Here is a 16,084-nt window from a genome sequence, read left to right as displayed (position 1 = left end):
CCATAATCAGGTAAATTCAGCTCCCCGACATAGTCGCAAAGAATGTGCGAGATTTTTGTTTTTATTTACCATAATTATAATTCCTTGCCCAGAAACAAACCATTCAAGCTTGATACATATAGAAATAGGTGTACTACCAAGTTCTCTATTTACGTGTGTGTCCTATACAGTTTGGAGTACATTTTAAACCTATTAACAATCTGCAGAATCGAAATCTTTCCGATGGTCTACAAATTACAATTCGTTTTTCCTCTAGAATAAGTAATTAAAAAACCCGATCAAACATTTTAAATTGAAAATATGGCCAACAGTACCATAACCCTAGTTATTTTTTTTTTCAGTCATATAAAAACTAAGTTTTTGTAAACTATTATAGGAGAGTGAGTTATCCTTCTTTGAACATTTTCTTTCTTCAGTTAAACGTATGTTTTAACAAGCAATAGAAGTAAATTATATGTTATATCAAAATAAGAGAATAATGAATACTACGATCCGAAAAATTTTTGAGGTTAAATTTTTGAAATATTTTCTTAGTATAAGAGTGGGTGCAATATAGATACCTTTTGTAGTAAAATTAGAGAGAAATTAAAGTTTCAACCTAAAACCGCCTAAATCTACCCCTGACAACCCACGCTTTGCAATTTTATGGGGACGCACGCCCGCCACGCCTTGTCTGAATCCGCCCCTGGTTGAAACGTACGAATTGAAAGATGGGTTGAGAGATGGATTGCCTTTGATGAAATGCTAACACTGGTCGGTGGAAAATTCATGATATGGACCACATTTGTCGCACTGAGAGCTTGGTTTAAGCTTCGGAAAGGCAGTAATCTCCCTATAAAAAAAACTTGCTAAAACATTGTACACGAAGACAAATGTGTTCCTTTTAATTCATTTCCTACCACTTTTTAACATTTTACGTCACATAATACTGTTCAAAGCGTCACGTGCAGAGATGCTTATTTCAAAATATATGCAACAATTTTTTTTCCGAAGAGAGATCACAGTCACTCAGAAAAAAATCACAATATACATGATCATACCTTAACATAACTTGTGTTACGACAAAACCCGGTAAGCGAGATCGTAATAGTGGATCTACTTTTTAGACGTTAGAAGAATCATACTAGAAATTTTGGTTACCCAGGGCACCGATATACATGTAATGAGGTATTTAGATTTTTTTTAAGATTTCAAACCGTAGTCTTGACTGTGACTATAGTATTTATTTTCCATTTTCATAATCTGTCAAGGTTATCATTTCATGTCGTGATAAGTAAGAATACTATTTTACTACACAGTTGAATACCAGAAGAGGCTTGGAAGGTATGAAACCTTTGATTTTGAGTGGTACATGTAATTATTGATATTAACGAAACCGTTTTCTTTTTTTTCAATTTAGAGAGTTTAGTTAGTTTAAAAGATTTCATATGTATATGAATATACTCACAATTAGTGTGTTCATCATAATAGTGTACAATCTTAATCCGATTTCATCATTTTAGGCTAGAAACCACTAATTCCACTTCCCATAGGCTTCTATGCTAATTTCACAATATTCAATGGCTTCTCTGGACTTTACCTTAACTTTAACCTGCAGAGGACTATATATCAGCATGATTCTGCATATGTCAGCTCACAATCCTCAGAATGGCATGTGGGGTTAGCAGACTTGCAGTGCAGTACTGGTCACCGGAAGTGAAGGGTCTATAAATAGCACGGAAAATCCCAGTGTTTTCACAAGATAGGGGTATATATAGAAATCATTATGGAGATTAGGCTTCACATCACAAGAGGCAAAATGCACCTATAAATTGTACAGAAATGTTTTTCCTTTCAGAAACTGTTTAATTTTTTTAAATAAGATGAGAACTTTTTTTCACAGCACTATGAGGAACAGGGGTAATTTCTGCGTAGGACTATTTTTGCGTACGTTCCAAATGCTCATTGGTTGAATTGGTGGTCTGTAACCTAAATTTAAAGATTTAAGTTGAAAACCCGGATGCCAAGTCTGTCTCTTCAATTAGACTATATGACAAATATAGCTACATTAAACGAAACATCAAACAGTTAGTTACATTTTTTGGACACGATTTGTCTGTAACAAAAAGCGGTAAAAATGAACTTTTGTCATAGTTATAAGCTATTGGTGGTGATTTCATTGAAGGACTAGGCACTTTGAAGCCTAAGTTTTTTTGTCAATTTTACAAATTAAAATGACAAATTTCCCAATAAAAGGGGTGGAACATCCTGCACCCTCCCCTGGATCCGCCACTGTAGTAAAACAGTGATAAAAGTGGAAGGTTAATGATTATTTAGCGGTTAATGATTATTTATCAGAATATATTATTGTTTCTGGGGGTATTATGAAAAGAAAAGCATGTCAGGATCTCGTGTACCTGTGTCTGAACCCTGCAGGTGCAAATCGATCTTAGAAAAGGCGTTTGGAGAGAAAATTAATGTTAGCATAAAATCATGATCCAAAGATTTGTTCGTCTTTTAATTCCATTAATGCCATCCCTATTTTAAAAAACCCAAATCCCGAACCAAATCCTGTTTCTTTTATTCACATAACATCATATTATACATGATGTATCTCGTATGAGAGGACAACCATGCAGTCAATAGTAATTAACGTATGTTTATACCCGGTCACTTAGGTATGTCACACTCCCCTGCCTCGTACGTCACGTACAGCCAGAAAAAATGGATATTGTAGGTACTTCTCCAATTCTCGGACTACACTGTCAAGTCTTCTTGCATGGAAAATGTACTTCAATTCATAGAAATACCCATTTAATATACATGTTATGGTCATTTAAATTTACAGCTTTAGGGATCATGCACGTACAATGTATAATAAGAATATCTGCCCCGATTGGAAGTGCTTTTGGAGACATTTTTATAGGATCTTTCATACCATCAATATCAGGGGGTACAAAAATATGTACTACTATTTGTTTCGATTTAGATAGCTATTCAATTTATTCAGTTTAAAGATGTATGTGGCAAGCCAAAGCGGACAAAAATTAGTATTTTCTAATATTAAAAAATCATTTTATTTTTACAAATACATTTTCTAATATTACAAATACATTTTCTAATATTACACATTCAATTTGTATATTACAAAATGTGTGATGTTTTGTAATATTACTAAAGCAGGAATTTGTAATATTAGAAAATTAATTTCTAATATTAAAAAATCTTTTCTAATATTAAAAAAATGATTTTGTAATATTACAAATTCATTTTCTAATATTACAAAATATTGATTTGTGTCCATTTTGGCTTGCCATAGATATAAAGATATTATCTAATATAGTCAATACAATACAAAATATATGTCAAACCCAATTTCACAACTGCTCTGTTAGTAAATGCTGCCAAAACCCTGCATATCTTACCAATAGTATAAAAACACATCTGCATTGTACCCCAAAGCACAGTATAGAGAAACCCACAGATCAATATGGCCAATAACATTTTAATTCTAAGTAACTAGATCCAATGTCAGATCCAGGCCAGGCTCACCCTCCTGTTTTTTTGGAAAAAAATGTTGAAACGCAAGGGTTGGTAAACCCCCAAAGTTGTGGAAAAAAATGGTAAGTATTTTACCAAATTTAGACAGAAAGTGAGTAAATGATAGCCTCCCTCTTTTTATAAATTTGAACTGATGTTCCATGAAAAATAGGATGCCATTATCTATTCATTTCATTGAAATTTCAATGCGAGCAACTAAATATGCAATCAGGTTGACACCAACATTTTTTTCCCAAACATTTGCTTTTGCTGATGAACTTCTTCCAAAAAATGACAGATTTTTTAGGTGGATTATTTTTCAGGTTTTCCCCTTCTGAACCATTTAGATTTTACTTAATTTACTCTTAGACTAACTTTTACTTAAATTTGACCTACATTTTGTACATGTATAGGTTCTTCATGTATGATATCTAGTATTTCTAATGCTTAATAATAGATAAATAATCACCTTATCAACTAGAAGTTGTTGATTAATTGTCTAATAATATGCAATTAGTCACCATAACATCTACTGAAAGATCAGCAGCTGGAACTGTTATGATGTAACTGAAATAATTATCTGATAGGATATAATGAAATGGAAAATAGCTGTAGAAGTAATCAACCAAAACACAGCTTTGTTTTAGATGTGAAATTCTATGGGATTGGTTTAATACTTCCCTGTACATGTAGCATCTCAGGAGAGAGATTATTCTGATTCAAATGCTGTCGGTGATGTTCACTAATGAAAAGTTTTGTCTTAGAGTGTAAACAGTTGATGTTCCTATGGGTTGGTCAGTTGAAAAGGAAATATCAAACCACAACACCTGATGAACTTTGATCTTTGAATGTTCTATGTGAAAGTTATTCCACCCCCGTAGACAGTCTCAAAATCCATACTTCACTGACTCATGAATACTTTTCTTCTCCTTAAAATAATAAAAGGGGGATGTGGATATTTCATTAAAAAAGTAGATTTGCTTCTTGGGTCTTCCTTTAGATATGCCATTCCATCCCGTCTAAGGATAAGGCTTTCCTGCTTTTCCATCTTAGAATTGTCAAGATCAATTGGGTAATTGAATAGACTAATGATTTAGTCAAGCTGTTATCAGATCATTAGAAAAACATTCAATCAGGGATAACAGAAAACAGGATTCCAGTCTGCATCAAACTGAGAGGTTCAGTTTGGGGTTACTCGAAAAATAAATAGCCATAAAAATAAAGATGAATGATAATTTTGATATTTCGCCATATGTTTTAGATATCATTTTCATGATAAGATTTTTCGGTGAACATAAGGTTGATGTATTGATTTTTAGTCATTAAGTATTATAGTTCCTAATAGACTGTCCTCCCTAATGATCCCCCTCTTGTTATATTGAAATAGTGAAAGGGATAATGAATTTTTATGCAGTTCAGTAAGTTAAATTAAATTTAATTACTAAAACAAATTCCAAATCTATCATTAAGTTATGCATGTGCTAAAACAAGAATCGAGGGATTAGTTGCCAAATTCATCAAACTGTTAATTTTATAGACTGTAGGAATTTTTTGCTTCTGTTTTCCATGGTAATCTGAATAAATGCCAAACTTGATGTTTTTTCGTCAGTAAGAACTGAACTCTGCTGTAGTCAACATCGATCCCTCTGTTGAAAGGGGGAATGGAACTGTGTCATTCTTATGGCGAGGAAAAAAGCCATGTAAAACCTATTTATAGAACTTTAGGACATCTTATCGCTATTGTAAGTTTGGCTTGTGACAGTTTTGTTGTTGTTTATGGTTCTTTATCAATTATAATTGATCATGAAATAATGCATGTTAATTATGTATGAAAACCATGTGTTTGTGAATTCTTTAATTTTGCTTCAGTTTTGTTTGTAAGAGTACAGCAGTAGAACTACTGTAATATTTTAATGAATCAAAGAATTTGAAAGTTCATTTCATTCATGTTGAGGGGGGGGGGAGGGGTGGCAATAATTGCATGATCTGTATTCCCATGTTTTATTAGAATTTTTTGTCTTTTTATAGTAATTTTTTTATCAGCTCACCTTGCCAAAGGCCATGTGAGCTATTGCTATCACTTTGCGTCCGTTGTTGTCATGTATCGTATACTTTTCAAATGTCTTCTCCTCAGAAGTCACTAAGGCAACTACAAGCAAACCTGGCAGGAATGTTCTTTAGGGTACCCTCTATCAAACTGATGTGGGGATTTTTGATTAGCTAAAAAACTTTGGCGCCATTACTTAAAATAGATACACTGTAGTAGGTTTTTTGCAAATAAACTCAAATATGGTTGGGTTTAGCCAAATTCTAATTAAAAGAATTAAAAGTGTTCAGCATGATTAGCTCCCTCTGTGGTCAAATTTTTGTTGTGAATTTGTTAAGCCATGTTTGAATTTTTTCCTTTTTAAGATGTTTTTTTCACTATTATTTAAGTTTTTATTTAAAAAAAATTCTTTCAGAAACTACTGGACAGAATTCCACGAAAACTGATATGATTGTATGAGCTTTAGGAATTTTTATCCAAAAAATAACATGGCTACTTTTACAAAATAGAATGTTGCTTATCAAACCAAGTGAACGATTCTAGCTTTTTAGAGCCTCTTGTTGTAAATTTTGGGCCTTAACTATCAGACCATGCCCAGTCTTGTCCCCCTTTTTGCAGCATATATTTTTTGTTTTATGTGTTTTCTGAATAAAGAATCATTCTGTCTGACTGCTATAGTCTTAACAGTTAAGTGATGATTTTCACTTCATTTTATTCATTCTTTTCTAAATTGTTTGAAATTTTTTGCAATGAAATGTGTTTAGAACATGTAGATTGTACATGTATAAAATGCTTGTGTTTCATAATGTTATTCCAGTGATTCATCTATAGGTTGTTTCATGAAAATATTCTTAAGAATTAGCAATTCATTCAGAATATTTAAGGTGGTTGACAAATGTCCCATATGATGTCTGTTACAAGAAGTTTGTTACGAGCATGTAGCTACAGTATCCAACTCATAGTGGTCACTTCCTATATACCGACGTGCCACTGGAATTGGTCTGTTTTCCCTTTCCTGTCAATTGACTGTCATTTCGTAGAGCTACTGTATCAATGGATCATTTTTTTCTATATTTTTGCTACAATTAAATGTACTGGTCTAATTTATTGCTTTTATGCAACCTGCTGGAGACCCTAAATGGTCTCTTTATTCAAAAAGATGTAAGGTACACACATGAAGCGTAATACTGAGTCACTGGTAAACAGTAGTAGAATATACTAATGAGTATGTATTTCTTGCAGACTAACATAAGAATGAGGGGTGTTTTTCAAGCAAGCTCCAGATGCACCATGTACCAAATTTTAACAAAAGTGACCCACCTGTGATCCCACTCCCTCTTATTCCTCCACTGACATTGAGTTGACTTCTATAAGTATTGTTACTAAGTAACTGAATGCCATTGATCTGCCATATCAGTTGTGGTTGGTTAAATCTGGTTACATTGTACATTTATATATATATGCAGGCATACATGTACTTACTTAAATGTATTGACATACCATTACATGTACTTACATACATGTATTGTCAATAATGTTACGTGTACTTACATACATGTACTTGATAAACATAGTGCCGTTGATGATGACAGAGATCAAGATTTACAAAATGTGAAATGTTCTTTCCCACAAATTAATATTTATTCAGTATTACACCTAAAACTTGGTTTTACTCCCATTTGAATATACACCCTCTTCCTTGTACTTTAAGTCAATCCTTAATTTTCACCTCAGAATTCAGAAGCTTTTCGTCTTCACTTAGATGTGTTTTATCTTAATGTTTGGTAAGTTCAAAACAATTCAGATTAACATTACATGAATATTGTTCATATAATTTTGGTTCTCAGATATATGTACTTTTATTTCATTGGAAAATTCATGAAATTCATTAGTGTTTTATTCTCAATAGAGAATGAAAATTGAACTACTTTTATTTTGATATTATGCTGACACAAGGTATCAGACTAATCAGGATTTTATAACATTTATGGACTAACCTGGGTCAAGTTATGGACTTATGGGATTTTGTAGGACAGGGAGGAGGGAGGATGTGTATCCTTGATCAAAAAATAGACTTGTGATGGATACTCAATGTTTTATAGAGAATTCTAATATGACATACCACATGTATTACAAAGGTCATACAAGAATCAAAATAATTTGAAGGGACTAGCTTTACCACTACCTTGGGGTAAAATAATCTACAAATACAGCCAGCCCAACAATTGATAAAACAATTAAGCAATGAACTTGAGTAACTGTAAATTATTTCTTAAGTAATTTTGAAAAAAAATATCTGAAAGGATAAAATTCTCCAGTAATGTACATAATTGACGTGGGTTGATTCCGCACAAACTTATACATGGGATATTTACAATAGATAATTGTCACATTTACATGTTTGTGAATGAATTGAACCAGTCATCAATGAACTACCAAAATAGTATACAATTAGAGAGAAGGCAGTTAATACATTTCAGTATGTACACAGACATGACAAAAGTTTTGTTATACCAGCTGTTTCATTATAACAAAGTTTAAGAGGGTGTAATGTTTTACCTCAGTCACCAATGGTGAAAGCACATCCAGTGGCAACTCAATTCCAACCATCTGTTAGTCATTTTTTTCAGCAGTACATGCTACACAGTATTGAAATAACTTGCTCAGTGTTTATAAGTACTTATGTGTTGACCAATATATGACGGTGACGCAGGTCTAAACATGTATTGGTCTCGGTCATAACTAAGATATAGCCCAAACGCAGTTTTAATTTTTTATATGATGTATGATTTCCTGATAACTTAGTTGAAGTGATGGTATTCATAATAGCTAGGATGGATTTGGTTTTTACAAAAATCTGTTAAGGGCACAACATTTGGAAAGGGGTTAAACTAAAAAAATCAGATTTTGTTAATTGTTCAATTGTACTGGATTTTCTTCAAACTTGTATGAAGTTTTAAATGACCATAAAGCTTGGATGGGGTTGACTTTCACAGAAATCTTTTAGGTGAAACCACATTTTCCAGAGAAGACTTAGGTAGACATACTTAATTAATGTTTGTCACCTGGGCAGGGCCATCCTTTTTTGTTGGAATTTCTTCAAACATGAAGCATTAGTAACCAAAGAATCATGGATGAGGTTGATTTTCAAAGGGACCTTTCAAGAAGGGCATTTGTCTATTGCTTGGTATCTAGTATGAGGGTACCAGGGATATGTAGGGCAGAATCTAGACAGTTTTAGTAAATTCTGTTTGAAAAATAACAATATTGGCATTTTTGTCTTTGTAATCTATTCCAAAAACTTATCCCTGTTAAAGACAAATGGGAGAAGGAGAAGTTCTTGCTCATTTTTCCCTCTAGACTTGGCCTTTGGGGGTATGTGAATGTTCTCACAAAGGTTATTTCATTTATTAAAGTCATCATTATGGTAATATAGGTTTCTTTACTATAAGTTAAGTATCAAGGACTGGATAATTATAAAATTCCTGAAGAGAAGATAATGATTCAAGGTTGTTACAAAACTCTGTAAACTGATCATTTTGGTATAACTATTAACTGCTTACTTTGTGAGAGCCTAATTTGATCAGGTTAAATTTGTTTGTGAGCATTGTCTAAAATGGTTTATTATAAATCATACAAGTACACGTACTACTGCTGTGACATATGGTTGTGCAGCTTTAAAATGTTGTTAATAAATAAAGTCTTTTTATAATATCTATTTAATATTTTTTTCAGATTGAGAAACTGAGGAGTGAAGATGATCCTGACCCAGATTTGCCCCGGAATACTATAAAACTACTGCTGGAATGTGAATCATGCCTTGATAAGATGGCTGCCCAGGGCAATTCTGGGAACACATCAGAGGTCCAAACAGAGACTTCTTCCTCCCTTAATGTAAGTACCATGGGAACCTTCCACAGATCCAACCATTTCATATTTTCCTAGTTTAGCTGAGTCTTAATAGTCTTGATACAAAATGCATCTGCTTCTCCAATTACTCCAGTGGTAAAATTTTGATTTTAACTTCCAACATGCTTACACATGCTGTTGGTTAAAAAGTCTTGTATACATTTATTAACCTCCTAAGAATGTGGAAAAACTTTGAAAGTTTTTTTGACCTGATTGTGATATTATGTTCTCTGTTTTTTGTAGGAAAGGGATACTTGTTCTGAGCTTGATACAAAAACTTCAGCAATGGTAAGCTCTTTAAATCTGGTGCAAATTACCACAAATAACTTTCAAGTGATTTGAACTTGCAGATTGAAAGTATTCCACCTGCGTAAACTGACTTAAATTTCTTGGCATATAGATACATACAACTGAAAATTTCTGATTAAGTTTTAGAAGGATTTATAATTACAATAATAATGTAATATGACAAGGTGATAGGGTAGACATACAAAGTGTTATAAATCCTAAAATTCAACCTTATCCACTGGACATAATCACTAATTGTAATGAAAACTTTTTAATGAAAAAGGATCTCATATAATTTGACCCTAAATCTACCAAATAATAGCAAAACTTCAGTAAGAATGTTTCTGGACAATTTTTTTTTAATTAGAAGGGAATTCACGTACATGCATATACAACAGAAAATGATTAATTATTGTCCCTTACTGTATATATCGATACATGTTCAAATTCAAGAATTTGATGCAAATTAAGAGTTTTCAATGCTAAGAAAAAGGTGGGCTAAATAATATTTGTATTTTCATGTATTTGAATGAACCAGATATTGTGCAGTGTATGGTAAAACAAAAAATGTTATTTCAGATTTGTGATTTTTTAAGTAAACATCAATTTAAGAAAAAGTCTCTAATTTTATCTGTCAATTTCATTTCTCTTTTAAAAGTCAAACAAATCCTGTCTAAACCAAACCAATTTTTGTTCAGTATATGCCGATATAAAAGTTGCTCAATTTCAAAATGAATTAAAACTAGGTAAAAAAAGACTTCAGAAGATATCTGGAATAAAGAAGGGTTTTGTTTATCTAGTCTTCAGTATATACATGTTTCGCTATAGGAATCACACTTTTCACTACAATTTCAGAAGTTAAAAAATTGTGAACAGAAGCTGAAAAACTTCAAAGACAAGAACAAGAAGTTCTTGGAAAAGAATATAGAACTGACAGCTAAAAACAGAGAGCTGGCAGATAATTTACAGGCATCTACTAAAGAAAACAATAGAATGGTAAGTATAGTGGCAAGGGTCCAAAAAATACAGGGGAATGTAATGGATAGAATAAACACATACTTAGAGCTATGATTACCTGAAGTCAGGTAGTGAATTAAGATATTAACAATCACCTCTTTCCATAAATACACTAGCATTTCAATGAAGGACTTGGTAGAGACAACTCGAAGTACACACAGAATCGTTTATGTACCAAAAACATAAGTATATCTTCCTGTGGTTTCATTTATTTTTCACCTCTTCCCATAAACTAAGTTATATAGAAGTCTGTCTGTCCATCCACATCCATGTCAATTTGTCTGTCCTCATGTCTTAGAAAGGCAGAACTCTTCTAAACCACTCTGGATTTTGTTGAAAATTAAAATGAATTTTAGGCCTCAAGATATGTTGATTTAATTGAAAAGAGATAATCATTGTCTGATGTCTGGAAAGGGAGATATAATAGTTTGATGTTGAAATCCTGTTAAATTGCTTGATGGGTTTTGATTAAATTTCATAGCATTATCAGGCATCATGTATAGATTATAAGGGAGATTATAAAAGTTTAAAGGGTTTCATTTTATAAGTCCACCTTAAAGAAGTATTCCTTTTGTGAGCTTGCTCACAGTGTTTGTAGTTTTTTATTGATTTTCAAATTAGTTACTATAAGTTCAGAAATTATTACAGGCATTGTTTATTGTGATTTTGTTATTTCAGCAGAAAAAGGCAATTTTAACTTCTGTGGTTTTGATGCATCATTAAATACAAAAACTCCATTTTTTATTATTGAGAATTTTAAGCCAGTCACATTTTTTTTCCAATGATAAAACATTGCAATAGATTCTGAATTAACTGTTTACGTTGTATAATAGAAGGAGCAACAGGAGCATTCTAAGAAGAGAATAAAACAGTTGACTCAGCAGATAAACCAAGAGAAGATGGCTAAGGGAGAACTTGAGATTAAGCTCCAGGAGATGGAGAAGCTCAAACATGAGCTGTCTGTACAGAATAAAGCTGTAGCAGCACTTAGACAGACTTGTGTGGTAAGTACTTGTAGATGTCTGTTCCGACTCATGAAATATAGGATGCGTTGAGTGTTCTCAAAGTAAATTAAGTGTCAGTCTCTGTAAGAATCAGGCAGGTGTGCAAAATTGTATAAAATAGTCCCCACTAAGACAGTGTTATTTGACTATTTGTTTACTAGGATTTAGAATAAAATTGAAATGGACTCAAATTACCATTTTAGGGGCAGATAATTCTGTCAAGGACCTGAATTTCTAATCATTTCAATAATTAATTTCCAAAAATATCCAGAGATGTAGCAGCATCACTGGATATGTTTGAAAATAGAGAAGACTTTATTGAGTGATATAATTTTATCACACTGGTGGGTTTTTGACATGCATGTTTCAGATTTTTTTCCATTATGCCAGAATATTTCTAGGACTTGTAATTTAAAAAAAAAGGACATACTGTTGGAGCATCATAAATACCCCAGAAGGAAGATAACTGGGTGAAAAATTAAAAACAATTGTAATTATTTAATTTCTAATTGATTTCAATCCAAATTGAAATTTAATTTTGAAAGATGTTTGTTGCTCTGTTTAAGAATAACATGAATTTCAAAGAGTTTTTAAATATTTTAAGATCTTTCATGCTAGAACAATATAAATGAAAAAAATAGATGGGTCAATGTAATCGTTTTGAGATTTTATAGGAAAAGGATTTCTCTTGATTTTCCATCGGTTTTGTCTTAGTAGGTTTTATCTATTTAAAGCATCAAAGAAAGAGAAAATATTTCATAAAATATCAAATAACATTTTTAGGTGTGTTTAATAAAATTGTGAAAAAAAAAATGTTTGTCACTTGGCAATAGTTATTAATTTTATATATGAAATCAATAAAACCAAAGGAGGCAGAAAATCTGATAAAAATGAACATGAGCAGTGAACATCCTTAATCAAAACTTTATTGTGCAATCTGAATTAGGGATTTTAATTCTAGAAAAATGGAATTAAAAGCATTTAAATGCTTAAAGTAGCCCCATAATAAGTGACATGACATTCCAATAATTTCTCCATTGTAAACATGCTTTTAATCATAAATCATATACTGATAAACATCAAACACTACATGTAACACATAACCAGGAGATGTAGGGGTCACTGAAATTTGTTTGGGGTCCAGCTGCAACAGCTTCGAAAATTCTATGACATCATGTATAAGTCATGTGACTTGTGCATGTCTATCTAAAAATAACTGTGAAGTTAGGTAGAAAAAAAATGTATATAAACCTAGATTAAAAATGTTCATGGAATTGTTAGATTCCTGAAACCTGACCAATCAATGTTAAAAATGTCACAAAACAAATTAAATTACAAAATCATGAAAAAGATGAATTAGCAATTCGAACATTTCAAACATGAGGACAAAAATTTTTTCCTAAAAATACCACTTGGTTTTGAGTGTTTCCTCAGGTATTAGTTTATGTTGCATGTATCTGATTGGCTGAAATTAATGTTGAAAAGAATTTGAGACAATAGCAAGTTACACAGATATAGAATCCATTACCTTCGTCCAACTCACATTTTTTTTTGTTTTTTATTTTTACAGGAGAAAGACAGAAGGATAGAATTGTTGCAACACAGAAAAAAGAAAAAGAGATTAAACAGAAATTTAGAAAAGGTACTATAGTTATTTTGTGGCCAACTTACCTCATGTTTTATTTTTGTGCCCCTAACTTTATTTGATGTAGCTGTTGACTATAAGATTTTCAAAATGCATTTATTGAAATTTGTGGTTTCAAACAGTAAATTAAGTAATTGCTCCTTATAAATATCTCCCAGATAATTTATCAATCTCATTTCTCCACGAACACTTATGAAATAAGTTTCTGGAGTAATTTAAATCTTTCTGGACAGAGCAGAACATTTGCTTTCAACAAAAATATTTTATATTTGGAAACAACCATTTTATATCTAGGGGTTTTTAAACTGATCTCTCTTTTTGTTGTAAAATCTGAGTTATTAATTTACTTTGAGTTGTCAGTAATAAAATTATTTGCTTTTCATGTTTTTTTTCACCAGGAATTTCTCTTCTGTCATTTATGTCAAAGTTCATCATGGTCCTCAATAGAAATCAAATGGTTGCTTCCCAGATTAAATGTAAAGTTTTTAACCCCAAATTTAGTTTAGAAGAAATCTGTCAGTTCTTATCTCAATTATAGACAGAGATGTCTTACCTGTCAGTTCTTATCTCAATTATAGACAGAGATATCTTACCTGTCAGTTCTTATCTCAGACAGAGATGTCTTTCCTGTCAGTTCTTATCTCAATTATAGACAGAGATGTCTTACCTGTCAGTTCTTATCTCAGTTACAGACAGAGATGTCTTACCTGTCAGTTCTTATCTCAGTTACAGACAGAGATGTCTTACCTGTCAGTTCTGATCTCAATTATAGACAGAGATGTCTTACCTGTCAGTTCTTATCTCAATTACAGACAGAGATGTCTTACCAACTTCAACAACTTCCCATTAGAATATTTTTGTTTGTAGCATGAAAACTACATTTAACAGGACTCCAGTCAACAAATACATTGAATTAACTTTGATTGGGTAATAATGTTGTCTTTGAATTTTTCATTTTAGAAATTGGTGTATGGTATTACCTTTTTGGTTTGCTCACTGATCTATGTTGTAATTACCTTAACTTCTTTGTTTACAGGGAACAGTTGGTGTTAAAGAAACATTTTTCGGTTATGAGGAAGATTCTATTGACTCCTCAGAAACATCATCCATTTTATCCCAGAGCACACTGTCTGATGATGAACTTTGTGATGAGGTAAGTCAAAGGTCATTGCAATGTTCTGTCTTTGCCCAGAACATACTGTCTAATGATAAACTTAGCAACGAGGAAGGCCGAAGGTTATTATCAAGGTCACCCAAACTCCTAGTAATTTTTCCTTTCTGGCATAAATCACTCAGTCTTATGACTATGCCAAGGTCAGTCTAATCACATGAAAAGTTTGCCTCTGATCAGTTGTATGCTTTCTGTTGATTTGGTGTAGTTCAGTGACATAAAATAGGTGTAGTTTTCATTGTTTAGGGTTGGTGAACACTCATACATTTTCAAGTGAATTGAAGCAAATCTACTGTTTTGGATTGTTGTTTAGAGAATTGAAAAAAATAATGACTTGGTCAATGTTGGCTTAAACTGTCACATTCTATGTCTGTGCTGTGAAGGAGAAGGGGGTTTCTGTTTTACCATGTAACTCTATCTATCCATCCAACTGTGTTTTCATCTGTCCATCTGAAGCAAATATGATACCCCACTGAACAGGTTGATGGTATCTTGGAATCACCTTGACCATCCATCATTTTATCTATAGGTCCATGCATCTGTCATTCTGTTATTCTTCAATTATCTCTCAATGGGTAGATTAATTTCAAATTTAAGTTGTGGTTTTATATAGATGGGGCATACATTGTAAGACAGTTTTATCCAATATCAGCTTCCTGTTTGTTGGACAGCCATTTTTCACCATATGGAGTGATAGTGAAAATGTTCATCCCAAAATCACTTGCCACTGTATGGATTGATTTGAGATGTCTTTTGATTTAGGCATATTTTTGAATGGATTTTGTTAGCTATCTGATATCAAGTTCCTGTCTCAGGGCCTCAAGGGTTCAGACAGAAATTTTAGCGTATATCTCCAAAACCTTAAGGTGATCAAATTTTAGTGTAAATCTGTTAAGCCATGTCAGAGTTATTGGCATTTTTTGATGTTTTTTTTTCACTATTTTTTTTAATGTAATTACTTTCAAAAATCTCCTTTGACACTACAAGACCACTTAGAAGCAAACTTGGTTTGAAGAGTCCTTAAGGTGTTATCCGTAGAACAGTAATGGGATTTTTGATCTGTGAAACATATGGCTGACATTACTAAAAATAGGACATTGGGGTCAGTTGGAAGTTTTCCCATGTATCGCCAAAGCCTTAAGGATAGGTAAAATTCTTATTTGGGTTCAAGTGTTCAGCATGGTTGGATTTACTGAAAAATTTGATTTTTTTTTTACTATTTTTAATGTCATTATTTTCAAAAATCTCCTCTGACACTACTAGACCAATGAAAACCAAAGTTGCTATGTTCTTACAGTATTATGCATAGGACTGATATGGGAATTTTCGATTCGCTGAAAAACATGGCGGCCATTACTAAATATAGAACATAGGGCTCAGACAGAATTTTTTGCATATATCTCCAAAAGCGTTAGGTTTAGTAAAATTCTGACGCCGAGGTTTAAGTTTTCAGCATGATGAGATCTACTTAAAACCTTTTAGGA

At 32.3% G+C, this 16,084-nt stretch overlaps 1 protein-coding gene across 9 annotated transcripts in view; it reads left to right on the top strand.

Annotated features, from left to right (window-relative positions):
• The first annotated feature begins 5,126 nt into the window (after positions 1–5,126).
• The window catches only part of LOC148620887 (uncharacterized), an 85,865-nt gene continuing 74,907 nt past the window's right edge, over positions 5,127–16,084 (top strand). For all 9 annotated transcript variants that reach the window (XM_088574726.1, XM_088574725.1, XM_088574724.1 and 6 more), the window contains exons 1-7: positions 5,127–5,261; positions 9,302–9,460; positions 9,719–9,763; positions 10,619–10,759; positions 11,614–11,784; positions 13,355–13,426; positions 14,466–14,582. In XM_088574726.1, the coding sequence (XP_088430852.1) occupies positions 5,181–5,261; positions 9,302–9,460; positions 9,719–9,763; positions 10,619–10,759; positions 11,614–11,784; positions 13,355–13,426; positions 14,466–14,582 (786 nt within the window). In that variant the 5' untranslated portion in view covers positions 5,127–5,180. The remainder of the gene's footprint in view (positions 5,262–9,301; positions 9,461–9,718; positions 9,764–10,618; positions 10,760–11,613; positions 11,785–13,354; positions 13,427–14,465; positions 14,583–16,084) is intronic.

This window comes from Perna viridis, chromosome 3, assembly GCF_037379345.1.
Source record: "Perna viridis isolate PV_CMFRI_1.1 ecotype Kerala chromosome 3, ASM3737934v1, whole genome shotgun sequence".
NCBI lineage: Eukaryota > Metazoa > Mollusca > Bivalvia > Mytilida > Mytilidae > Perna > Perna viridis.
The sequence above is the reverse complement of the archived record's forward strand: the minus strand, read 5'-3'. Positions and strand labels throughout refer to the sequence as shown.